The sequence below is a fragment of the Patagioenas fasciata genome, chromosome 10 (assembly GCF_037038585.1).
Source record: "Patagioenas fasciata isolate bPatFas1 chromosome 10, bPatFas1.hap1, whole genome shotgun sequence".
NCBI lineage: Eukaryota > Metazoa > Chordata > Aves > Columbiformes > Columbidae > Patagioenas > Patagioenas fasciata.
Window position 1 is genome coordinate 7,188,266 of NC_092529.1, and position 26,410 is coordinate 7,214,675.

Genomic DNA, 26,410 nt, shown 5'->3' on the forward strand with positions numbered 1-26,410 from the left:
AAGAATCTCCAACCAAGATAATCTTAGCCTCATGGATATTAGATATTTCTGTTTCCTAAAAATAAAACCCACTAAGTATATGAGCTGGTACTGTAAACACAAGTGCAAGTAAAAGAGTTCTACTGTTGCTGGGCTCCTCCTCCCATGCAATTCAGCAGCTAGCAAAAACACTTATTCAGGATTAAGTTACAGTAAAGAATTGTTGACCCTGGTTTAACTGAGAGCAAATATAAAGCCAAGTCAATGGGGTTTGCTTCGGCTTGTGACATTTCAGATAAATCCTCCTAATTTGTTTGGATCATAAAAATGAAAGCATACAGAAAACATTTTGTTAAAAACAAAAATGCAGAGTGTCTACACAACCTTCTTCATAAAGTAAATTTTATTGAAATGCTCACAGTTGAGTTAGTATTATTTGCGTCTAATTTGGGCTTCATTCTCAGTACTGTATGTTAACAAACTTGGACCACTCAATGCCAAGTGATTTACACATTTCTCTTTAATTAAATTTCTCCAAAGAATCATGTTACATAGGCATTTGTCAATTCAAAAACCACACTCTCAGAGATCCTGAGTAAAATCCAGGCACCCCTGCAGTAACCAGTAAAATTCCCACTGATCTCACTGGAGACAGGATTCTACTCTATAGAACCTTGTATATGTAGGTAATAAAAAATTATCTTGATACTTAAGTATTAAGTTCTTAGGTATACTATTCTAAGAAACTTAGATCTTCATGAGGTCCACACTATTATTTACTATTTCCTTCACTAGATAAAAATAAGTGTTACTTCAGAGTTCAATAATGTCTGGTTTCAAGTACGTTTGTAATTGCTGGAATATGCAACAGATGTCAGTTTAGATAAGCTTCTAGCCTGTGGATGTAGGCTTTTGTTCTAATAATCTGCAATTTTCCTACAGAATTTGAGTGCAGAATTGCCTGCACCAAGCTTTAGGAGAAATGTGAACCATTCGCATTTAGGGGGTTCTCTTAACTGTACAGTGATATGTTCAATAAGTTATAGATGATTAGGACGTGGATGTGGCATAAAAATCAAGCAGATTTTAAATAATTTTTATGATCATTAAAATAATAGGAGGCACAACAATTTACCTTTATTTAATTCTGACTCATTTTTCATCTGTGTGAAACCTGTTGGAGTGAGCTACATCTAAACTAGTTCTGTCATTCTTCCTCTTGCAGTTTTTTCTTCCGTAACTCATCCGTGCGGGGCTGTGGGGTTTGATGTCCGAGTACGCGTGCAAAAGAAAGGGGTAAATTAGGGCTGTGGGACATGGTCATCTCACAGCCACAGAAATGGCCGAGATTGTCTGAGTGCTGCTCATCTACTTCAGTGCGAAGTTACTTTCCTAATTGATATATTTTTTTAGAGTTACTAGGATGTTACCTAGCTACCAGCTAATCACAGCCTGGAAACCATTTAGAGAAATGTGGATTTTTATTTATGACGAGGTAAGTGACCCTAAATAACTCAGTCTGGTGACATGTAAGCTGTGCAACTGTAAAACAGGATATGACTCCACGTGAAATTTATTTGAAGTGTTCAGACGAAAACTGCGGTATGAAATTAATTATGATTACCCTTGACAACACTAATTCAATTTCAAATATGCTTAACTGGTTTAAAAATAAAACTTCAGACTCCTTTCGACTGCAACCCAGTCCTGAAGATACTTAAACCTGAGTTGCCTGTCCCATGCCTGATTTTCTGATTTGGTTGTAAGATTAATAGACCAGAAGTGGGGTAAATTAAAAAAAAAAAAAAGGTGAAATTATCTAATTCTGCAAACACCCCTGTTTGTTTATTTGCTTGTTTTGTTTTAGAGAAGCCTTGTCAGAATTTTAGTTTTCTGACAGGGATTAATCCTTCCCTTTTGTGACTCTGGACCATCCATCCCTCCCCGCCTCCCCCCGACTCCGGCACGGGGTTGCTAAGCGACATGTTCTTCTCTTCTGTACTTTAGCAGAGAGGAACAGATCAAAGACACCCACAGTCCTGAATTATTTTATAAATGAATTTAAAGAGACACTCTCCCCTACTGTATTATGTGGGGGGAGATCAAAAGTTGCTCTATATACTGAGAGTATCTGGAGAATTAATCTGCTGTCTTCAGGAAAACAAAAATGCTCTCATTACTGAGAACTATGTAGTATTTACCTCTTTTTTTCTTTTTCAGAACTAGACTATAAATTTATGCTAATTCCTGTTTCTAGTTTTATGGCAGTCAAGACATTGAACACAGGCCAGGCTGCATGTTTGTACAACTTTCAAAAGTAAGGTTTTCTGTCATCAAGTGACAAGCTTGCTGATTTCTTTAACTCCTTTCATCTCTTGAAAACAAGTTATCTTTATTCAAAAATATTTCATGCTCTAAGTTTTAAATGCTTTCCTTACTTACATGAAAAAAGAGCAAATTACGGGGTAAATGTCAAGTGTTATCTCTTTAAAAGAAAAAACAAAGATGAGAAAGTAATCTGTGTAAATCAGGCAAAAAAACCCTAAGACATCAGTATCTCAGACCTTTCCAAATAGAATAATCTCTCATTAAAAAATCAGGGAATACATAAGTTCAAATGTTATCCCTTACCAGACCAGCACTTATCTGGCATCAGCTCAGGTCTGCTGTTGTGAGATTTGTGAGAGCGCTCTGGCCGTGACGGCGTTTCCTCAAACAGAAAAGGGAGGAATCAATTGCCCTCGGGTCTACTCAGTTTCAAACACCATCGATGTTGTAAAAGGAAAAAAAAAGACAACAGCACCAAGTAACAAAGTGCAGGAGTTTGTCAAGACTTTCATTTCCAAAGACCCCATGGCTGCACAGCCTTAAGGAAATGGAGAGGAACACAAATAACGAGCTTAAAGCATCAAGTGAGACAGATCATTTATCTGCAAAACAAAACTTGCGGGTCACTCGGCTGCCAAAAAAGCGTCTTGAAAACTTTATGCAAAATTCTTCTCACGTGCAAATCTTGTGTTTGGGGTTTTTTTGTTTTGTTTTGTTTTTTAAACCAGCCACCTTATCTGCATAAGCAAATGTCTCCTCTAAACCGGTCTCAGGGCTTGCTCACACCAACAGGTGCTCGGGCTCCTGTGCAGCCGATTTCGCTCTCTGCAGCGTGCCTGCAGTTCCATAGAACTGAGGTACATCACTGAAACCTGATACATGCTGGACTGGAAAGGGATTAATCTCATATAAATCTTCACCAAAAAAATATCAGCGTCGGTATTTATTTACATGCATTTTATTTTGCAAAGTGAAAACAAGCCACCTTTTTTTCTTGCACCAGCAAGTCTCTTCAAAATTCTAGTTGCTTAGATTTGCTATTTAAAACCCACTGGACTGCAGTTAAGCTATGTTTTAGTAACAACCCGTATTTTAGAAAGGGGTTTAGCTAGGTTTTCCATTTCGTTACTAGATATACTAGTATATATAGATATATTACTTACATAGGCAAGATGTGTGCTTTACTATCACTGATACAGTGTTCAACGTATTATACATCTTAACTGCCACTGCCTTGTTAGTGGTTACCAGATTTGGTGTGTTTTGGCTGAATTTGTGAGCGGGAAAACTGTGATTTGCACTCTAAATATTTTTTCTGGATAATGGATTCCTCAACAGACTATGGGCATCTTGTACAAAATACAAGCAAACATTTGGAATGGAATTTAATACTTCTGGCGAGTGCCAGCTTGCCAGGCTTGGGAACCGAAATCCCTGTCCTCCTGCACGGCTGCAGCCATGGGGAAAGAAATACCGACCGCTACTAGAAGGCACACCGTTCGTCATTATATGCATTTCTGGCAAGATTATGTAAAAGTCCTGACAACATGCTGTTCAGAGATTCAGTTTGATCGAGCTAGTATTTAAGGTAAAATGTTTCAAAGTGGGGACATCCAAGAATTTCAGTTAATACTTTTTACTTGTCTATTTTATTAATATTGTAGAATTTTGCTTAATGATGTAAGTCATTTTGAATTCCTGCTCCTCTTATTTCCAGGATGCTGTGCAAACATCTGCAGCAGCTGGACAGCTGGGTTACAGATGTGCACAGCAGGGCAGAGGTTTGGGCCTATGAACAAGGGACGATGCTTTTGACATGTGGGAGGGTGCTGAAGGCCACTGAGAAAGTTAATAGCGTTACTTTGTGTTTCTACAGCGCTTTGCCTGATTAAAGCACCATGTAGGCTACTAGTAATTTGTGATCCGGATGCTTCTGAAATGATCAGCTGTATCATTTAAATGGTCATTAAAATACAATTAGCAGCCCTTTGAACCAAGCGCTGTCGTTCCAAACTGTCTAATTGGTGGCTCGTGGGCCAGATCTGGACAATGGGAGGATTGTGACTGCTCCTCCTCTTCTCCGAGGGCACCTACTCAAGGACTACCTTGTCCCAGGAGGACAGACATGGGGAGCCATTGTGTGTCTGCAAAGGTGACAGCACAAAGTGTCCCTTGTGTCCAGCCTACCGCATAGACAAGCCAGGATTCTGCAGAGCTCCTTGCAGCCTGTGCGCTGATTCAAGCAGGTATGGCCCCACCACTTCATACTTTGCAATTCAAAACAATTTTTAAATTATTATTATTTTTTTTTCCCCACTTGACTTTGGGAGCACAGCTTTGCGTGGTAAGAGTTTTAAGGATGAAATAAGGGCAGGACGTGGTAAGACAAATAACTACGCTGTCTACATCTACGGATGATGCGTTGGTAGACCACGTTGGCATGTGTTTGGATAAGATGAAGAATTTAGTTACTGTAGCAGACTGCAAGTGAAGGTCTGGCTTGGATGGTGTTCCTAAACCTCGCATCCATAGCCCACATTTAGGTAGCTAAATCTGTCACTTGCATGCTTTAGATACTTGTGTTAATTGCATAAATACAGACAAAAATGACATGTTTTTAAAGTGTTAGAAGTGTAAATAGCTGCTCTTCTGAAATGGCCTCTATATATTTTTAGATCCCATGTACTCTTCCAACGATACCACTTGCAAATGCACCATATTTGCTGTAGTATCTAGTTAGAGTAATGTATGAATATCTGCCTGTAATACTATTGATTCTTCTGCATAAAGCGCCGTAGAATATACTTTAAATACTGGCTTTTTGTATGTCTCACACAACTATTCATTAGTATCAAGGGAACAGCATGCTACTGTTCCAGGTTTTCTAAGAACCAGTGCTATTGCTCTCCACCAGCTCCTGTTGCTGGCTTCATAACAACTTTATTACTTACGCTTTTACTCTTGAAAATTCAAATTTAAACAAAAAAATTTTTATGCTTTTGTTTTTTAAAAATAATTAAAGGCGGTGAATGGACCTGACGTAATCTGTATACTGTGTGCCACGGCTAAGTACCCACCGCTGTGAAAGCGCTGCTTGTTCTCTGAAAGGAGGAATTCTTTCAGCCGGCATCATTGCCCCCTCCTCTGCGCGGCTGCTTTTCCCAGACACTTGGAGGACTCGCTGACAGTCATTTTCTTGCCCTAAAGGTTTGCTGGAGCAATATCATCATTTACCCGATGTTTGTACACAGCCTAGCTCCTCCTCACAGGTTGGCCTCTACGTACAATCCAAAGTTTCGCGTTTGGGCGTAGTGGTGGCTTTACTAAAGCACGATGGCTTTTTAATCATCTTTCTTTTCTTTAGATTGGTCCTTGGATGACGTATTGCTTCATCCCAACATGGGCTTCACAGCAGGCTTTCGGAGAAGTTCTTTTCTCTTCCTCTGCCATTCACAGAGCGAGCAGCGTGCTTTCAGATATATCCCGACTGCAAAGGATTTCAATGTTGGCCTGGCGTGTTTTACTAGTATTTGAATGGCCTAAAGAAACTATTTGGAAAGCAGCAGATGCCTTTGGAAAAGAGGGAAATAGAAAAAAATGGACTCAAAGAGGATATTAACGGGTCAACTGACCCAAGAAAATAGAAAAAAAGTGCAACTCAAAAGTGGTTGCCAACAAGCTGTCTTGTAATACCCACCCAGGACGATAAGACAGCTCCTCATGACCCTGGTTTTGTGGGGCTGTGCCTTCACTCCCTTGCTCTGCATTCATCGTTCTAGACAAGGCACATAAATTGTTGCCTAGTTCATTCAAATACCCTATACTTCCCATATCTGCTTTGTGCAAGCACACAGAATTAATATTGTCTCAGGAGGAACAAGAGACCACGTACTCGAAAATGTGATGTGGGGTTTGTCATGGCCACAGCTTCGAGAACGGGTGCTCCAGGGGAGCCGCTTCCTACTGTTTTGCATGGGTAGTTATTAACAATACTGAAATAATTGTCTGTCTGCTTGATAACAGACAACACACCAAAACACAGGCCAACAACCGTAATGGGAGGAAGTATGACAAGGAGCTCACAGCAAAACGAAGATGCCAAGTGAAATTCCCAGATAATATGAAGACACTGAAAAAAGTCTCTTTTTCCAGCACTGGTGTCTCAGCCATTTGGGTCACCCTCCTCTTCATGGGACGCTCTCAGGGACAGTGTGCACAAAACACTCTGAATGCACAAGAACTCGGGAGAATTCAGCAATTTTGGGAACGACTCACAGTTCTTAAATAACTTGTTGCAATTAGTGAAGGGCCAGAAATGTGAGGAAATCTCTGAAGAATTAATCAAGAATCAACAGTAGTTTCTCTTGATAGCAAAGGCGGATGCATGAAATGAAACAGCTTACCACAAATGGCTTTTGACTAAGAGTGAAAATGTAATGGGGAAGAACACACTTTGGATAAATCTACATTTCGTTAAGGTAAATAAAAAAGCAAATGCCAGTAGGAGGGTGAAAAAAAGACACGACTTCTTCCTGCATGGTCACTGCTGTGCATGTATTTGTGCAAAGAGAAGCAGCTTCTCGAGTGCCAGAATGGCACTCCTGTCTTCCATGGGCAAAGAAGTGAGATTTACCATCAACTCTCACAAAACATAATGGTTTATTAGGCCAGCTGGTAAGGAAGAACGAAAAAATTAAAAATCAGCAGACTGCAGTTTCTTATGCACGTCCTACAGTCTTTGCTAACAGTCCACAGAGTTAAACCAGCTCAAAAAGACGGAGAGCTTGAGAAAGGCACAAATTCTACGTGGTATGTGGTCAGTGCAAGAATAGCACTGAAATGCAAATGAAGATGCTGCAAAGCGACCCGTCACCAATGTTCAGAGTGGCCAGAGAGAAAGCGCAGAATATTCTGCTCCCTGGCACCAGCCTCCTGCAGAAGTTCCGCTCTGTGGCAAAACCGTGGGGGTACGTACGCAACCGGCAGAAAAGGCGCGATACCCGTGAAAAGATGCAAGTCGTGTTCACCAGATATCAGTGCAACCAGTTTCTTGCAATTTGAAGCTCTGGTGGCAGTTGAACTTCAATAAAAGTGAAATGTTAGAATGGAGGAATGCTTGACGGATGAAAGTGTATCTGTCTTCTTTGCTGAGATAAAGTTTTACAAAAGAAACTTTGAGAACTGATATTACCCAAGGTAGCTGGAGGAATAATATTCCTTCTTGTAGACTAAGAAAAACTAACTGTTGGCAATACATCTATTTAAGCTGACCAATCACGTGTGGGCTTCTGCAAGCTTATGTCTTGCAGAAAGCTGAAAAATGAAGAAGTTCCAGAAATAGACTGAAACTCCTCTAAGAGCTGATGCTGATGGAGAGACTGATAAGCATTTAAATTATTCAGCTATGTGTCTCCCATAGGGACTTTTTTTTTTTTTGTCCTAAGAGGAAAATGTTCCATCATAGGTATCATAGATATTTGAAAAAAGTTATTGTATGCTAAAGCGAAATGATGTTTGTAGATATTTTGGAAGGCTTGTATATGGTTCAGTTGCACCAACCTAAGATACAAGAAAGGGATGGTTCATGTGGTAGCAAGTGCTATGACACAAAACAGGAGGAACACTTCAATGAAGTACAAATATTGTCTCAATTTTTTTTAAGTCTACGTAGTTGTTCTTCAATTTCTGCTGTTTTCACAATTTTTTTAGACTACATGGCAGGCATGGGTATAACATGGAAACAAACAGACAAACAAAACACACACACAAAAAAGGAAATAACTTGATTTACATACTGAGGATGAAGGTTAGTCATTGGTTGGTTTTATATACATTGCATGAAGATTCGGCAAGCTTCTGTAAGCAAAATTTTCAAGAAGTAGGTGTACAAGAAATGCACCGTGAGAGAAACCAGGTCAGTTTTACAGCTGTGTGGTATTCGTCCCTACTACAGCGAAATGCTCCAGATGACAGGGAAGGGAAGCAGGGCAGCTCAGTCACAGCTAACAGCAGTGTTAACATTTATTGGATATTTATTTACAACTTTTTGAAACACAATGTGTTAAGGGCTACGATGTGAACCAAGTGTTTCCCATGGATCTCTGTTACTCCCAGGCAAAGGCACCTATCCAGGTGACTGCGGACAGCCCATTCCACAGCCTGTGTCCACATCCATCTCACAGTGCGACCCAGTTCTGTTAACAGAGGAACCAAGACTAAAATGGTAATGTTCATCTCTGCCTTTTTGCCCTGACATGGTCATTCATTAGGAGTTCTTCCTAACTGTTCAGTTCCTTCCTTCTAGGGAACCACTCCTAATTCTCTTCTATTCAGGTTGGATAATGAGTCACTGACTTCAATCCTTATCTTTATTAACCCTTCCCTTACACAACCAAAGAGGTAACAGCGCAATGTGTTGTGTCACCGTGCTGAGAAAGAAAGATCTTCAATGCCTTTTCCTTCATTGCACCATTTTCTGACATGCAGATAACCCAACGATTCCTGCAGGACTTCTGCCACTGGTTGATGAAGAAAATACCTTGTTTTGTCTTCATGCCTTTGGTTAATTGCTCTTTAAGTCTGCCTTAGTCTACTTCTTTTCCAGTGTAATTTTGCTTTCCATAAATTACACTTTCTTCTGTTGCCTTCTTATCTGGCCAAAATTTTAGTTGCAGAAAAACAGCTAGTTGTGTCAAATAACTTCTTGAAGCACCTTGTTTCCCATTCTGCTTTTCCTCTCTCTTTTCTTCTGGGAGGGAAGGTCCTGTTTGTGGGTGGGCCTGTGTCAGTCACTTCTGCTGAGCCCTCAGCTCCATGGGGCTGAGAGGACGTTCACAGCCAGGCTTCCAGTGGCAGAGGCTTTTGACTAGTTTTCCTTCTTAAACAACAACAAACAGTAAACTTAGGAGATATTTTATCTATATATTATTTTCCATTCGTAAGACTATTGAACCTAAACATCCTGTGAGACAATTAATGATTCAAGTATTGAATTCTTCTTGCATCAGCTATTCCTCACTTCTGAAGACTAATTAGAGAATGGCCTGTTCTGTTTTTGGTCAATCTTTGTATTCTGTTTGGTTAGAGCATTGAATACGCGTGGGCATCTCTCATCACCTGCTTTTTATCCACTTCATGTATGGCAGTCCTTGCTCTGTTGACCAAATTTTGGTGGGTTTTTTGAATTCTGAAGTTCTTTCACCTTGATCCTCTTTCTTTCTATGATCACTGTTGGCCTACTACCACGTTTTGTGTGTCTTTCAAAGTGTTCCACAGTGTTTCATTATTTTGATGTTACCATTACATGTGCCTACTTGTAAAGGAAAATCTAGGAAGTCTAAAGAAAAAGTAGTTTGGAAAGCGATCTGACTATTTACTTAGGAAACTACAGTCTTGGATTATTACAAAAACAGATTTCTAGGAAAAATTATGCATTTCTCATTGACTATTTCCACAGCTTTTTCAGTATTATTTATTTCACTGTCCTCACACTGCACCTGATGATCTTGGCTATCACCACCCAGCAACCAACCCCTCCACAGAAATAGCTGTTCCCTGGTGGGAATAGTCACCGTAGGTGCCAATTCAGCCTGACTAAAATCTCAATTAACAATACATTTTTTCCTGATTAATAAAATATTAACATGAATATATGGCATGTGCAGTTTGACGTTTACTTGACACCTGCACAGCAGAGAACCACTCGGGCGCTCCTATTATTTCAGTAACAAACGGCATGCAACTTCTGAAGCTTGGGCACAATGCTAATCTTGGCCTTTTAAAAAGTAATTTCATCCAGCTCAGATTGAGGGAAGATTAATTCCTTGCTGCCTGTGCAGAAAAGGAAGGGCCTCTTTTCCCCAGTACTTTGTGCTCGGGTGCAGGTGGCTCTGGGGGTGCCAAGGGCTACGCTACACCTGCCCGGGCGGACAGGCCGGCCAGATCACCTACACGTTTGACCGGCAGCAGTAAACGCTCAGGTGCGGCCAAGGCCAGGCCGGCCTGTGATTATTCGTAGGTCAGGGCTATGGGGCCGTGTCCGTCCGTCGGGGCCGGGATTCCGAGCCGCCAGCCCAGCCCAGCGCCGGCGCTCCCTGCACCGCGGGCAGGCCCGGGTCCCGCGGGATCGCTGGTGTGAACCGCCAGGGAGCCCCCGAGCCGCGGAGCAACAGGTGCCCCAGGGACACTTCCCGCTGGGCTCGCCATGGCGGCGGGGCTGCGCGGAACCTGTGGCCCGGCCCCTCCCGCGGCTCCCCGGCCGGGGGAGATGGCGACGGCGAGAGGCAGCGCAGGGCCAGGGCCGAGCCGAGCTCGCCTGTCCCGGCCTGGCCCCGCGGCTCCCGCCGCTCCCGCCTCCCTCCGCCTCTCCCCCGCCTCCCCCCGAGCCCCCTCCCCTTCCCCGCCACCCGCTTCCGCCCGCGCTCCCGCGCATGCTTGGGTTATGCAACCGCCGCGCCGGACGGGCTGCGCGGGCCCCGCCGCCCCAGATCCGCAGGGCAGGGCAGGGCAGCGCGGGGGGCCGTGAGGGCGGCGGCGGGCAGCGGGCCGGCGGCGGCACTGCGGGCGCGCTCTCCCCCGCGCCTCGCCCGGCGCCCGTGTGCGCGCCCCGCGCCGCCTGTGAGTGGCAGCGGCGGCCGCCGCCAAGTCCCGCCTGTTCCGCTCTCCCTGCCGCAGGCGGCGGCGGCGGCGGGTTGGCTTCCTGCGCGCTGTGCCGCTCCCCCTCCCCCCGGCAGTCGGAGCCGCAGCGGCAGCAGCCCGGATCCCCGAGCCATGGCTCTGTGAGAGCAGCACATGGCGGCTGCAGCAGCCATGAGCCCCCCACTAATCCATACAACTCCCCCCTGAACGGCCACCGACGGCAGCCAGCGCTCCCACCCGGCTCCACCGCTCCCACCGCCCACCCGCAACTACAGCCGCCGCCGCGCCGCCCGGCCCGAGCCCAGACCCCGCCGCCGCCGCCGCCGGGCCCCCGCTCGCCTGCCCGCCGCCGCCGCCGCCCGGTCCTCACCATGGGAGTGCAGGGTTTCCAGGACTACATCGAGAAGCACTGCCCCAGCGCCGTGGTGCCCGTCGAGCTGCAGAAGCTGGCGCGGGGCAGCCTCGTGGGTGGGGGCCGCCAGCGGCCCCCTCAGACCCCGCTGCGCCTCCTCATCGACGCCGACAACTGCCTACACCGGCTCTACGGCGGCTTCTACACGGACTGGGTGAGCGGCGGGCAGTGGAACCATATGCTGGGCTACCTGGCGGCCCTAGCCAAGGCCTGCTTCAACGGCAACATCGAGCTCTTCGTCTTCTTCAACGGCGCTCTGGAGAAGGCCCGGCTGCACGAGTGGGTGAAGCGCCAAGGCAACGAGCGCCAGACGGCGCAGCAGATCGTCAGCCACGTCCAGAACAAGGGCACCCCGCCGCCCAAGGTCTGGTTCCTCCCGCCCGTCTGCATGGCGCACTGCATCCGCCTGGCCCTCATCCGCTTCCACATCAAGGTGAGGAGCCGCCGGGCCTCCCGGCCCCCCGGGGGCCGCCAGCGCCCCCTCCCCGCCGCTCCCCCGGAACGGCGCCGCCACTCCAAGATGGCAGCGGGGGCTGCCCTGGGCCTCGCCAGTGCCCAGCCCGGCAGGGGAGGGAGGAGGGGGGGCACCGGCCTCTCCCCTCAGTGCCTCAAAATGTCGTCGAGGCCCGCGGGGGCGGCCCAAGTTTCGGTGGGCTCAGTCCCCGGGGGATTTCGCTGATTATGCGGCGCTGCCGGTCGCCCGGCCACCCCGCGCGGGCCTCCGGGCTGTGAGGCGGCCGGCAGCGCCCGGCCCGCCCGGATTCCCCTGGCTGTGGAGCCAGGCCCAGCAGCACGGAGGTTTTTGCCTCCATGTTCTTTCGGGGCCGCCGCTCCGTTGACTCAAAATGTCCCTTCTTGCCGCTCGGGAGGGTGGCGAGGCTGGGACTTTGGTACCGGAGGTGAGAGCGGCTGGCCAAAAGCATCGTAATCTAATTAATTATTAAGGTGAAGAAAAAAAATGAGTTTAGTTACTGCGCATGGTGGATCTGCAACAAGTTCCCTACTGAGGCGAGAGGTTTAAACTTGCGCTGAAGGTGAAATCGCTTCCTCCAAGATACAGAGGTTCAGATTTCGTGTTTATGAAGGAGCGAGTTTTGCTCAGCATTGCCCAGATGTATTAAATGAGCTATTGATCAAGTGTAGAATAATTCTTTCCTTGTCCATAATGGCAAATTCTCCCAGTTTGTGGCGTCAGGAGCACCGATCTGACAGTTCTTCATTTAAAGTTCTTGTTTTAATGAGGAGGCTCTGCTTTCTGGGAACATAAACACCACTTCAGGTGGGAGCTGGGGTCTGCGGTGGTTTTGCACTGACACCACGGCCACGATTTCAAAGTTGTGGAATACTAACATGTCACGTCTTTCTGTACAGCATTCGTGATTTACAGTGCTTTCTGTTGAGCCCAGCGTTTGTGGATATTGAAACACAAGACGCTGGAAAAACAAGCCCTGGGATGAAGCTGCAATTTTCAGAGTTGCGTGCTCGCTTTCCCGCTAGGGAGGGAAGAGCAGCGGGAGCGAAGCGCATACTCATAGGCCTTATTATCATAAATTACTTTTGTGTGTAGAAGAATATTATGCAGCGTTTAGAGTTGCATACTTGATGACTAGCAGCAGCTTAACATTATCTGGCTTTTGTACAGCCCTTTTGGTGGATTAGAAAAATTCTGGCTGGGTTGCAGCCCTGGGGTAAAGATGACTCTCTGGAAGTAGCTCACTTAAAAGGTGATTTTGGGTGAATTTTCTCCTAGTTCTGCCAGTGGAGTGAGAGTTGCTGTTGCTCCCCCTGAGCCCCTTGCTCTCTTGGCCAGACCTATCCTTGGCAGAGCACGTTCCCTTCGGCTTCCTGCTCGGTGGGCTGCTGTGAAGCCACCCCGGCCTGGTCGGTGGTGGAAGCCTTGCTCTGCGGTGGCCCCGGCCGCGCTCAGGACGTTGTCCCGCCAGGGCCGCCGCACTGGGTGGAGCGCGTGTGGAGCGAACTGGAAGCCCAGGCAAAGCTCGTTCTTGCAGGGCAGCATACACCAAACACCATGTCTTGGTTCAAGTGAAGAGGTTATGGCCGTGTCTGCTGTAGTAATCTGTTTTTCCTGGTCAGCGTAGAAGCAAAGTCATGTACGTGTTTTGGATATGAATGAGGGTGGGAGCTGAATGATAGAAAAAACATCCTCTCATTTGAACCTTTTTCTTCTGTAGCTAGGAAATATTTTTTAAGTAAAAAGTTTCAGGAACAGTACAGTGAAGGTATTTACCTTGATCTGTTTGGGGGTGCATTATAAATCTTCCTTAACTTGTTATTGAAACTTAGAGATTGTTAGTAAAAGCAGTGAGTGGAGTTAATGAAGAAATTTTTTTTCTGTTTATGTGTTAAACTGGATACTTTGTTTAATGCGATATTAAAATGCATAGTACACAACAGGAAGTCAGCTGTTTGGATATTGATAGGAATTTGGTATTTGTAATAGTCTTGTGGTTTGTTGAACTACCTGTTGGTTTTTTAACTACGTTCTGCCTGGGACCTGGTTCGGCTTTGTTGAAGTATGTTACATCCAAACACAGTTGCCACGTTTGACAGTGGTGTCACCTGTAGCACTTTGTTTACTTTCAAGCTTAGCTGCCGCATTAGCTCCTTTACAGTTTCTCAGTAATAGGCCTTGGTCTGTGGCACAGTTTTAGGAGTGAGAGCACATGTTGTTCCGAGTCTTTTTTCTCACTTAAAAAACAAACCCCACAAAACCCGAACACAAATACCCCATGATTTTGATGGGGAAGATTTGAGGGGCAAATACTTGTCAGGTTGAGGTTGGTGCTGGGAGCTGGTGCCTGTTGGCAGGTGCTGGGGGGGATGAGTTTGTTGCCATTAGGAATGTGTGTGTCATGACACTGTCCGTGTCCCACCTGCACTGGTTTTCTGGGCTGGTCAGCTGTCCTTGGGATGGGAAGGATATCTGCAATTCCCATTTGATGTGTCATTTGTACAGCTGTTGAGAAACTCTGGATAACTCTGGTTTTAATTCATTTTCAGGCTAAGTAGTATATTTCATGGTTCTAATGCTAACATGCATAATATGCATCAAAGATACTATTGGACTTTAATCACATGCTTCTTCTGGTTCTTTTCTTCTCTCACACAATTTATTATCTTTCTAAATCTGCTTAATTACATATATCTTTCTTTCTCTAAACCTAACTCCAGTTTTATTCACGTTCGCCCTCGTGTTCACTTTCTAGCAACTCTCTTGGTGGGCAAAGAGCAAATGCATCTTGAAAGAGTGATTTTTATTTGTGTGTATGGGCGATTTTTTTAAATTCACATGTGTGCAGGACAGTTGCCAAATTGAAGGGTTCTCGGGCTTTGTTTTGGGGAGTTGGAATTGGGAATAGTGATTAAGTACTGATTTTCATATTTTCAGGAAACATTTGAGTCTTGAGTTGAAGGCTTCTGTGCAGAGCTAGGAACTGGCTATGAATGTAGTCTATTTTGGTAATTAGAGGGGAGAAAAAGAGTGATGTCTTCCATCCAGAACAATTATAAATCACTTGCAGATGGTTTCAGCAGGATGTAAAAATAACAGGTTCCTCCAAGTTATAACAAATACCCTGCAGGTTCTTAATTGTGACCTGGTATTTTTCTGTTTGAGAGAGGAGGGAATAGTTCTTAAAAGAAACTTTTATGCAAAGCAGGTTTGCTAAAATTTAAATATTTAAGCAGTGGAGATCTTATTATCTTTAATACTTTGGTGAGGCTTTTTGTTCTCAGTATCTAAACGTGCATGTGCCTGTCTTCTCAGTATAGTTCCATCTTTGGACTCCCCTTGCGAGAGCTGTAAGCTATTTTCCTGACTCTTGTCTTGTTAGAGATTTATGTTGTGGGTTAACTGTACCTTGGTAAATACAGCTCTTTTCTCTGTGAGAGTTCGATTACTTGAATGTGGATTCTAACATTACCTAAACACACTGCAGTTTGATGTTTGTAGCTTGCCGTGTCCCATAGCTTGATAGAATGAGGAGGTCGAGGAAATAGTTTCTAGGAGATCAGAGTGGGCTGCATACCCATGTCGCACCTGCTGCTGCAAGAAGGGCTCTGTTTTTTATAGATGATCTATGGTTGTCATACATGCGGAGTTGTTGATTTTAGATATATGCACATAACTTAAATCTATCTATCCTTAATTAAAAAAAAAAAGTGTGAGATTTTCCTAATTAAAAACATGTGAAGACTGGGGGAAGATGACAAAGTCTAAATTGCCCTCCTTGAATTAGTAACTGTATAAATCTGATATCTTTATATTTTTCTAAGGATGCTTACAGTCTCTTCTAATCCTGTGTATAGCAGGCACACATGTTCTGCTAGATGATGGTATAACAGATACGCTTGCTTTTCTCAAACAAAATTAAATTGCAAAGCCACTCTGATACAGTCCATCTTGCACATTTCTGAAGAAGTAACATTTTCTTAAGCCTGTAAGGTGGTAGCATTAGGAGTTGATAGAGCTTAGTGAGCTGGTTATTGGTGGTCGGAACAGCCCAGAGAGCAAGATGCTGCTTCTCAGGATTTTGCTTGAAAGGGAGCAGCTCGTGAAGCTACATGGGAGCAGGAAGATTTTACATACCTCACCGGAAGACTGTAGTTCAGTGTCAGGTTCAGAAAGCATAGGAAAGGAAGGGTTATTGTAAACTCATTGCTGGACAAGACCTTTTTGCTGGGAGGTGTGGGACCCTTGCTCGTGTTCTGCAGGGCTCTGGCTGCAGGGGAGGTAAATAACATCACAGGTGCTAACGCTGTAGTTACTTGTGCATGCTGTGGAGACTGAAGCTAATAGTTTTGTACTGGTCTATTTTGGGGTAGCTTGCTAGATGTGTTGTTAAAATTGATTACTTGGTGACACCCAACTTCTGTGGGGTTTGCTGAATCACTGAATGTTTATTCTGTTTGTAGATGCTAAAGGCATTAGGCATCAATAGCTTTCAGCTTGCTTTATTATTGTGTGCTTGTATGCAAACTGTAATTGTAACGGTTCCTGACAGTGTGTAGAAATGCAGGACTGCAGGTACTAAGCTGTCATCGTGGGTTTTTTAGTTTCAGTTTAATCTTCTTGGTGAGAAAGGTTTGCTTTTATATTTCCAGCATTATGAATTGGCCCATGTCTTGCCTGCACAACATGTCTATTCTAGTCATCTGATTGCCATAGCCTAAAATACGTGCTTTGCTAGGCAACGTGAGTTGAGAGGTGAAATTTGGGCTATAAACTTGAAGCAATTTGCACCATCAGAGACAGCTGCGCGTAAATGAATAGGCTGTAGAGGTTGCAAAGAGGAAGAAATTTGGCTTAGCACAGGAAGGTAAGAGATTTGAAAGGTCAAGAAAGTTACCTCTGTTCATCTGAGGTCATGTTTGTGTCTTATAAAACTTCGAAAGTACTCATGTGATTGCTTTTTAAAGGGGCATCTTGGCTTGCTGAGCTACTTAAAGTAACGGCAGCCTTAAGATTTTTCCTATGAGTTAATGCAGACATGGGTCTAGTAATACGTTTAGAGTTGGAGTGTTTCTGTTAATAAATAGTTACTAAGATGAGTTCAGCAGTACGTAATGCCACTCCAGCACGTAGGCTTCCAGAACTTCACGTTGTGCTTCTGAGCGCTCCTTACATCCCGTCCGTGTGTGCTGTGTCATTGGGTTTTTTTGTTAAATTACTTTAAATACACTACGAGTGTTTCAAATACACGTATATAGTTTCAGAAGGACTCAATATATTGTAATACGTGTCATAAATAAGTACCGCAATTTAACACTGTAGCTAATTACTCTGTCTTCCACTATAGGTTGCACAGAGCATTGAGGATCATCATCAAGAAGTAATTGCTTTCTGCAGAGAAAAAGGTTTCCATGGTTTGGTTGCATATGACTCCGATTATGCGTTGTGCAACATCCCCTACTATTTCAGTGCCCATGCCCTAAAACTGAGCCGGAATGGGAAAAGTCTCACAACAAGCCAATACCTAATGCATGAAGTTGCCAAGCAACTGGACCTGAATCCAAATCGCTTTCCTATTTTTGCTGCTCTTTTAGGTAAGTGAAGTAATAAAAGAACTCGATGCTGCTAGTAAGACTTAGAATTTCAGTTTCTATTAACTGTTTTAAAATGTGTGTATGATTTGACGAAGCACCTAGGGAAAGACATCCCTTTGTTTCCGACATTCCTGCTAGAGGTGGGCCTGGTGCGTTTTTCTGAGGCCAGACATACCGAATCTGTAGAGACCTGCGAGCGATGCAAATTGCGGCTGTCTAGAAACAAGAGTAGAAAGTAAGAATTCTGCAAAGCTCTGCCTAGCCAAAATGTTCTCCGTGGGTGGGGGGAAATCAGGACAGTTTTGGTTCTACTAGCTTTGGTCTTACCTAGCGTATAAGGTCTACTTTTAATAATATACTTTCCAGACCAGGAAAGCATACTTCTGTCCTGTTTTGCGTTCTACCTAAAAATAACATACATGGAGTGAAGATTTTTGGATTACAGGGCTTTTTTCCCCTCATAAATTAGTATTGGAGAAATAAGACAGCAGCTTAGCTGCCCCAGAAATATATTATACTAAATAACTGAGTTAGACTCCACATTTATGAAGGCACAGGCAACCAGCGTCTTACCATTCTGTTAGTTTTGTTTGGATGGTTTTGTAGCACTCCAGTTTCTAATACTAGATGACGTGGTATCTTTAAGGAGCATAGGTAGGAAGGACTTCACTTTTACATCTCTGCTTAAATGGGACAGTTTTAACACACTATATTTCCACAGCAGTGGTAGAGAATAGCTGTCATATTCTCTCTCTCAGATGGAAGCATTAATTAATTACTAATAGAGTTGACTCTAATGAATAAGGTCTATTTAGAACAGTGTCCTAACTTCTTTTTTTTTTTGTAAATAAGCATGGAGCAACCGTGTTCTTGATCTTGTACTTAGAAAACTAGGTTTTATTTTCTCACTGACTCTGTTTTTTAGTATGGGTATGTGATAGAAGAATAAAACGTCTCATTTGAAAGCTGTGGATGAGAAAGGCTATGTATTATTGCTTTGGCATACTAATATTTTAGTAGTCTTTAATATTAAACTGTTTCCAGTCCAGGCAGACACCTTCCATGTTAAGAAAGAAAGAAACAATGCGTCTTAAACCAGAAAGCCACAAGTATTTAACTGGTTGAAGTTGTTTTTTGCTAGTGCATTTTGTTTCGTATCCAGAATGGTTACCTGGCAGATGACTGACCAAGCTGCAATTTAAACCAAAATCTCTGTGTACATTACATGATAGACTACTATTGCTAGGCTTTGTTTTGGAGTCTATAAATAAGTTGGTGCATGCCAATTCAGTGAGTAAGAATTACTGCTTGAGAAGCAGTTTCACAGTTGCAGATGCACTTTATGGAATTAATGTGAAGTACATGGGAATGACATCGTTTAAATGTGTCACAGAATTACAGCTGCGTGGCCAGTTGAGGCATTGCTTAGTTATATTAAATGGCATGTGAAAAATATTCTGGTAAATTTTCTGAAGGTTTTGCAATTTTATGCAAGAAGCTCTGGAATACTTTTCTCCCTTGATATCTTACACAACAAAATATTTTTCAGCTTGCTTTTAGAAAAAAGGAACTTGAGGTCATTTGACATGATTACTAGAGAAATATTTTGTAGCTTTTTTTTTTCCCAAATTAGTACAGAGGTTAAAAAAAACTCACTTCAGCTGCAAGTTTAGTTCTCTGTATTCTTTTGCTTTTTTTTTGGTATGTGTTTTCAGTATGAGTAAGCAGGGTAGAGTGAAGTTTATGGAAGCTGGGGTTAGAACAGAAGATACTTGGGAGGTCTTCCTGTGACAAGGGCTTGGGGTTTTTTTGTATTAGTGAATATTGCGAAACCTAAGCATTTGGTGATCTAAGCAATGATTATATAAGCTTACAACAAACTGATAGTGTTTGACTTAAGTACTGGCAAAATATTTAAACTTTTGCAATCTTAGGAATATAGTAATTTCAGTTTTTAAAATAAAATACTAAATGCCTATAGGCATGTGATTGTGTGTAGTGTGGCATATGTTTAAAGCAAGGTAGCTCCTTCAGATCTAAATTTTTATATTTTTACTTAATATCTGTGGCCTTGTCCAGCTTCACATGTTATTCTGCCCTTGCTCCTGTGGACTCTTTGGGTCTCTTTTAAGCCTGATAAGTAGCGTAAGAAAATCACCATGGGAAGGGATGAGTGAGCGCTTGATTACATGGAGGGCACGTGAATCAGTGTAACTCTCCATGCTAATAGTTGGTTTAGGAATAAATTAATGTATTCTGAAATAATTGTAGTTAAGCTGCTGGTTTAATGTTTACAATTGCAGAAGGCCAAAACTCTCACAGGAGCTGCATCAGTATTCAGCTTCAGGTCTGCAAATCTGTTTCCCTGTATATGGAGAAATCAAACTTCTTTGTTTTCAGACTTTCTTGTCATGAACTTCAAGGGTCCATTTAAGGATGCTGAAAGGAGAGAATAATCTTGAATGATTTAGCCAAACATTCAGCAGTTGGAAGAGTCTGAGGAGCAGCACTGAACTGGTCAATTAAAAAAACTGTTCTCAATAACAGATTATTCGGGATTGAGTTATGTTCAGGGATAAAGTCTCTGTTAAAGTATTCCAATAAAGTATTTTTTTGACTGTACCAACTAGGCACATTTTTAAAGATTACTTTCTGAAAAGGTTATGTATACACTGTGGCTGGTTGGTTTGTTTTCTAGCTTTTTCCCTCTCACAGCTTTCCATGCAGAAGTGTTCGGTAGTTCTAGTTTTATAATATAAGGACTATCATTGTCGTGGGTAGTTAAAATGTGGGTGATATATTGTGTGCTCTTAGAAAGTTCTGTCCTAATTGCTGTTAATGTAAACAGGGAGTTGATTTGGATTCTTTTGTAAATTTTGACTCAAATACTTCAGAGTGATTGAAGAAAAAAAAAGCTTCAGCAGTAGAAAAACAAACACAGTGTGAGGTATAAGGCTGTAATTGAGTGTACTCTTTAGAAAGGGCAGTGGCTTCAATTAGTATCTGATTGCTTTAAAAAAACCTGAAGGCATATACTATAACAAGCCATTAAAATGGGAAAAATCAATATATGTTGAGATTGCTCTGCCAGGTTAAGAAGTAGAGGTTGCTTATGTAATGCTGATCTCTTTCCCACTGTGACGGTACTTTGTAACATGGGGTTAGTTATGTAGTCTCATGCTGTTTCTCGGTAAAATTTTAGAACTACGTAAGGTAAAGTCCAGGCATCACGGCTTGTCTGGACTACAGAAGGCACTGCTGCACTTCAGCGTCCTAAATTCTGCAGTTCAGGATGTGCTGGTACCTCATCAGATGGTCAGACTGTCCTGTGTGTGTTTTCAAGGGGATGGAATTAACTGAAATGACAGATGGAGACCAAACAAAATTGAGGTTTTGGTGGAACGGAGAGAAGCTCTGACTGTTTTAAAAGGAAATCTTAACATCTGCAGGAGTTACGGTTGGTTATCACGAAACTGCCTGGTTGGTCTGGCTGTAACGGGTTTTTTCAGACCCACTGTCTAATCCTGCCTTGATTAGATGAGTAAGAATGTGGCTGTTACATCCAAACTTGTTGAATCTTTCTGGGGGGAGTGGCAAGTTTAGCTCCTGGTGAATGAAGAATGAATGTCTCCCTGCTGGAGATCTCAGCAACAGGTGAGGTATTGACTGGACACAGACTCCCCTCTCTGAAACAGTGTCTGCCAGTCGCCAGGGACGGGGCAGCTTCCTTGGTTTTCACATCTTGAAGAGCATTAAAAGCAAACTAAATTATTTTACAAGTGAAACATTAAGAAAGGAAACAATTGGTGTCATATTCAAAGAATCCTGTCGTATTCTTTTTGAGTAGGTGAAAGTTCAAGATGTTGTCCAAACTCTGGAATCTAAAAAAGAAAAAGAAAATGCTGTAAAGTGAGAACTATGTGTTCACTGGTAAGCTGCTGCTCTATAAAACCGGCTGTTGAAAATGTCCTGAAGTTTCCTACCAAAACTGTAGGAATATATTCTGTTTAGCTCTTTGTAAAGTTCAGATCCACAGACACTGAACTCTGTCAAAGGTTGATTAGTTAGTCTTTGATTAAGTAAAATGTTTTAAATATTTCCTAGTAAGGTTTTTTTGTTGTTTTGTTTTATTTCCTGGTAAGATTTTTTTTTTTTTTTTTTTTTTCCTGAGAGCAATGAGCTTTGGGGAGAAAAAATAAACAAACACCAAAAATAATGTAAGTGATCTTCCATTTTGTAAATACAGCCACTATCTCTGTTGATTGAAACAGCTACATAATTTCCCAGTCACTTTGAAGCTGCCAGCCCAGGCTCCTGCTTATGCTGGTCAGGTCAACAAAGGAACTGGAGTAGTTGTTGTGGCCATGAAGGCCAATGGTACCTGGGGTGGATTAGAAGGGGGGTGGTCAGTAGGTCAGAGAGGTTCTCCTGCCCCTCTACTCTGCCCTGGTGAGACCACACCTGGAATATTGTGTCCAGTTGTGGCCCCTCAGTTCCAGAAGGACAGGGAACTCCTGGAGAGAGTCCAGCGCAGCCACCAAGATGCTGAAGAGAGTGGAGCATCTCCCGTGTGAGGAAAGGCTGAGGGAGCTGGGGCTCTGGAGCTTGGAAGAGAGGAGACTGAGGGGTGACTCATTCATGGTGATCAATATGGAAGGGTGAGTGTCAGGAGGATGGAGCCAGGCTCTTCTCAGTGACAACCAATGGTAGGACAAGGGGCAATGGATACAAACTGGAACACAAGAGGTTCCACTTAAATTTGAGAAGAAACTTGTTTCTGGTGAGGGTACCAGAGCCTGGCCCAGGCTGCCCAGGGAGGTTGTGGAGTCTCCTTCTCTGCAGACATTCAAACCCGCCTGGACACCTTCCTGTGGAACCTCATCTGGGTGTTCCTGCTCCAGCGGGGGGAATGGGACTGGATGAGCTTTCCAGGTCCCTTCCAATCCCTGACATTCTGGGATTCTGTGGGTTGGGACCATGCTGAGTGTCACTGGAGCTGCCAGTGCTCTGGGGGTCGGATGGACCTGTGGGGATGGGCTGAGTGGTGCAGCTGAGCGTGGGTCCAGGGGCAGCTGGGTGCAGGTGGGTGACGGTCCATGCTAGGGTGCAACAGAGGTTCACACCATTGCACTCAAATTACCAAATCTTCTTAGAGATCCCCTCATGGGACACACCAGGTCAAGGTTGGCACCACGTGTTGTGACGGGCTCTATTGCTCCTGTACGTGAGCTGGGTTTGTGGATGGTGCTCCTCAAACAGAGGGCGGCGTGTCTCGCTGCAGCAGTGTGCTAGTGAGGTTTTTCGGGGGTAACAAAAATATATCTGCAAGGTTGATCTCGCTTAATTAATCCTATGGAATGGAAATTGAGGGCTGCTGACAAATCTGTTCTGCTACGTGTAGAATCAGTATATGTCATGTTTGATGGTGTACTTAAATAAAGTTCTCCATTTATGTTCTAGGTAATCATATTCTACCTGATGAAGATTTGGCTTCCTTTCATTGGAGTTTACTTGGTCCAGAACATCCACTAGCTTCACTTAAGGTACAAATTTACTGTAACTACTAGCAATTAAGCTAAAATCAATTATAATGATTAATCAGAGCAGTGTAATAGGTGAACTCACAGCAGCTATGCAAGGCTCTTGTTCTCAGTCACCCTCCGGTGTCCCCGTTCCTCTGACTGCAGAGGATACCTGGGGTGATTAGCCTTACGAGGCTAAACTTAGCCCTTGTGATCCCCCCGGTGCCCTTCAGCTACACAAGCCATGAACTCAATAACTTCAGTGCGGGTTTGCTTGGAGAATGTAGCTTCTTACGCTCTTCTGGTTTGGAAGAGGAGAATTTTTTGTTTAGTCATGTTCCTCAACTGTCAAAAATAATGAGCCGGATATCTTCCCACCTTATTGTTTTATTTTCTATTGATGTGAGTTTGCGTGTAATTCACTTTTATGTATTTCGTAACTTAAAGTGTAAATATGCTACAGAATAGGTTTGCACGAGAAAGCTAATGTGGCCTTTGGTAGATATTTGGGTTTTTTTGAGCCAAGTAACTTGTGTCTGATGCTCTTAATTTACAATATGTCTGTTCTGCTGCTTCCTCACACTTGCTTTATGCATCTGCCACGTAGACAGCTATAAAAGGAAAACTGGGCACACCAGAGAATGGGGGGATAGTGACCTTTTTCTCTCTGCCACAGCAGACATATCTTTTTCCCTTTTTTTAAAGGTGTACCATGCAGTAAATCAATTTGCTTTTTTAAATGCTATAAGACTGTTTTGTTATATCTACAACAAAAATAGTGTGGGGTTTGGTTTGGTTTGGTTTTTTTTTTACCCTTCTGCTCCAAAAGTTTATTAAGCATTGAAAAATTGTAACTTATTTTGCTGAAGGTAGAATTAAAAACAGATTCAAGATTTTCAGCAGAGTTGTTAAGGCTTGCACATGCATTGCTTAGTGAACAGCTGTGACAATTTGATGTTACGCTCATCCCCTATTTTGCTGCCGCTCCTGTGTTCAGAAAGGTAAGTGTCAGCACGTTGTAGTGACAAAACGAATCTGCATGCATGTCTACCACTTCTTGTAAAACTTGAGATGAACAAATGAAAGACTGCAAGTGTGCCTGTATTTTCATTTTTGACCGAAAAAGGTTAAAATGTAGGATTTGCCGCAAAGTGGTTGATAAACTTTCTGGTGGTCTGAATACTTTTCTGTGTTTTATACTGAGTGGGCTTGTTTTACAGCCAGTTCAGAATATGACTTTAGACACCTAGAACTTCTGAAAAGCCTCCTAGAGATACACTGAAATACTTGACCAGAATGAAAATTGCTTCTAGATGTACATTTTCAGTGGAAACACTGGTTGGGCTTTGTAGCTGGCATCCCAAGGAAATGGAAGGTGTTTCCTCAGCAGGGCACTGGGCTGTTGTGGGCAGCCCTCCCTGAAGTTATTTCATCTCTTGGCCAATGTTAATAAGATTTGAAAGTAGTTCCCATTCGACTGTTACAGGCTCTGTGAAAACTGATACACTGTTACCAGCAAAAAGGACTCAAATTCCTGCCCTTAGTGAGGGAAAAGAGGAGCGCAACTCCTGGTTTTATTCACAGCAGTTGTGAAGTGCACATTCCCAAACTAACCACAGCGTTTCTGTCCCCTGGCTGATAATGATGGCAAAAGCAGAGAAAAAAAAAGGGTTAAAGCAACAAGGACACATGTCTACAGGAAAACAAATCTTCTTTAGTTGATGGTCATGGAACAACTTACTAGTTTGGGTTTTTTTAGCTTCAATGTCAGCAGTGCTCATGGTTTGAAAATATAACTTGTTTCAGTAGCTCATTAATTTAATTTCAATTGACATACTAGTGTGCCAATGATGTCATTACACCTCTCTCTGTAGATACCTCTTCTGTTAATGGTAGATGTGCAGAAGGCAATATTGCCTTGTAAATTTATGGATGCTTAAAAAAACCTGAAAGATGAGTTTAAATTAGCCAGAAGCTTGATAGCAAGAAGTAATTTCAGAACGGTTACAAAAAGTGCTGTCGTGAGTAGTGGAAATGGGGAGAAAATCATTGCAGTTGCCCAGGATTGCCATTCCCGGACTACACTTACAAACTTTGCTTTTTTTTGTGTGTATTTAGAGTTACTGTTGAGTATTCTCCATTCTTGGGAGCCAAGGACTCTAATTCCACACCTTATTCAACTCCGGATTTAGAAAACTTTTTCTCATTGTGTAAAGATTATAATCTTTTCCTATGTGAGACAGTATTGCCTTGAACATCAAATCTAAGAGATTCAGTTCCTGGTGGCCTGATTTATTGCCTTTCAGTGAGAACTGTGGCTGTTAATAATGTACAATTTATTTTCTTCATTCTTTCTTACTCTTCTATAATGATGTAGCAAAATGGTTACTGTTCCTATGAGAGAAGGTTTGCTACTTCACCAATTAAAAAGTGTAACTTAGAAAAGAAACTACCAATCTTTGGTGATAGAGAATCGGTTTATCTGCTTAGGTGTCAACATAGTGAGGTGAAAAAAAAACAAAACTGAGGAATGTGTGCCTCTGTTTTAAAGAGGGTCAGGAGGGTGGTGTGTTCCATCTAGGAACAGCTGAATAGAAATGTGAAAAACGAAGGGAAATGAAAATGTTAACGAAGATTCCGTGTTTCACGTCTAACAGGACAACATCTATACATGCTGAATAAAAAACCGTGCCTTTCAGAAGGCAGCAGCAGAGACAAAACTCAGCAAAACTGTTTAGGTTCCATGGACATATAAATTGAGAGGTTTGAATTGCTATTGCTGCAAAAGGGAAAAAGAATAAAAAAAGGACAGTGCGGGCTGTTTCGAGCCAGGGTCTTGTCAGTCCGAATGCAGACGGTGCAGCTGATACACACGTCACCCTGTGCTTGCGTCCTGCTCCCTGACTGAGAGCAGAGACCACCACAGTGACCACCTAGGTCAGAAGCTGAAACAAGAGAGGAGTTGATAGACTTCCCAAGAAATAATTTCACCGCTAGACTTCGTTTGGAAACTAACATTACACTGCTTTTTATTTGTGTCCTTTGGGATTTGTCTTTAAGACAAAGACAATTCGGTTCTCATTCTGGGAAAGCTTGTTATGGGATGGAGCTTCAAGGTGAATGTGTGATACCATGAGAATGATATCAGGAGGGCAGATTCTTATCTCTGAATGAACTAGTATCTATTTGGGAGCACGTACTACCAAAGGAGTGCTGACTCTCTATCCACCAGGTAGCCTTAGAAACACAACTTAATGCAATCCTCCCTCTTTGAAAAGGAAGAATATGCAGGGAAATTTTTTGAGGTTCCTGTCTGCATTATGTGATGGATCATCTTCCCTTTAGGTTGGTTCTGGAAGGATAAATTCATTGAACTGTCTTTGGCAAACTCTTGATATGCCCGCCATCCAATATTCCACACCTGTCTTTACCTGGCAAAGTTCATTAGCTGATCTCCTTGATTCTT

The 26,410-nt window shown here is 43.1% G+C and overlaps 1 protein-coding gene and 1 long non-coding RNA gene across 3 annotated transcripts in view; both read left to right on the plus strand.

Annotated features, from left to right (window-relative positions):
• Positions 1-645: 645 nt before the first annotated feature.
• LOC139828768 (uncharacterized) lies at positions 646-6,564 on the plus strand. The gene is made up of 3 exons (XR_011740702.1): positions 646-4,553; positions 5,330-5,576; positions 5,672-6,564. It is a non-coding gene; the product is annotated as an uncharacterized lncRNA (long non-coding RNA).
• Positions 6,565-10,922: 4,358 nt separating this feature from the next.
• Positions 10,923-26,410, plus strand: part of FAM120A (family with sequence similarity 120 member A) — a 55,253-nt gene continuing 39,765 nt past the window's right edge. Inside the window, exons 1-3 of one of the 2 annotated variants that reach the window (XM_065845817.2) lie at positions 10,923-11,789; positions 17,176-17,422; positions 22,883-22,965. In XM_065845817.2, the coding sequence (XP_065701889.1) occupies positions 11,316-11,789; positions 17,176-17,422; positions 22,883-22,965 (804 nt within the window). In that variant the 5' untranslated portion in view covers positions 10,923-11,315. The remainder of the gene's footprint in view (positions 11,790-17,175; positions 17,423-22,882; positions 22,966-26,410) is intronic. The other variant, XM_065845819.2, reaches the window with a different exon arrangement.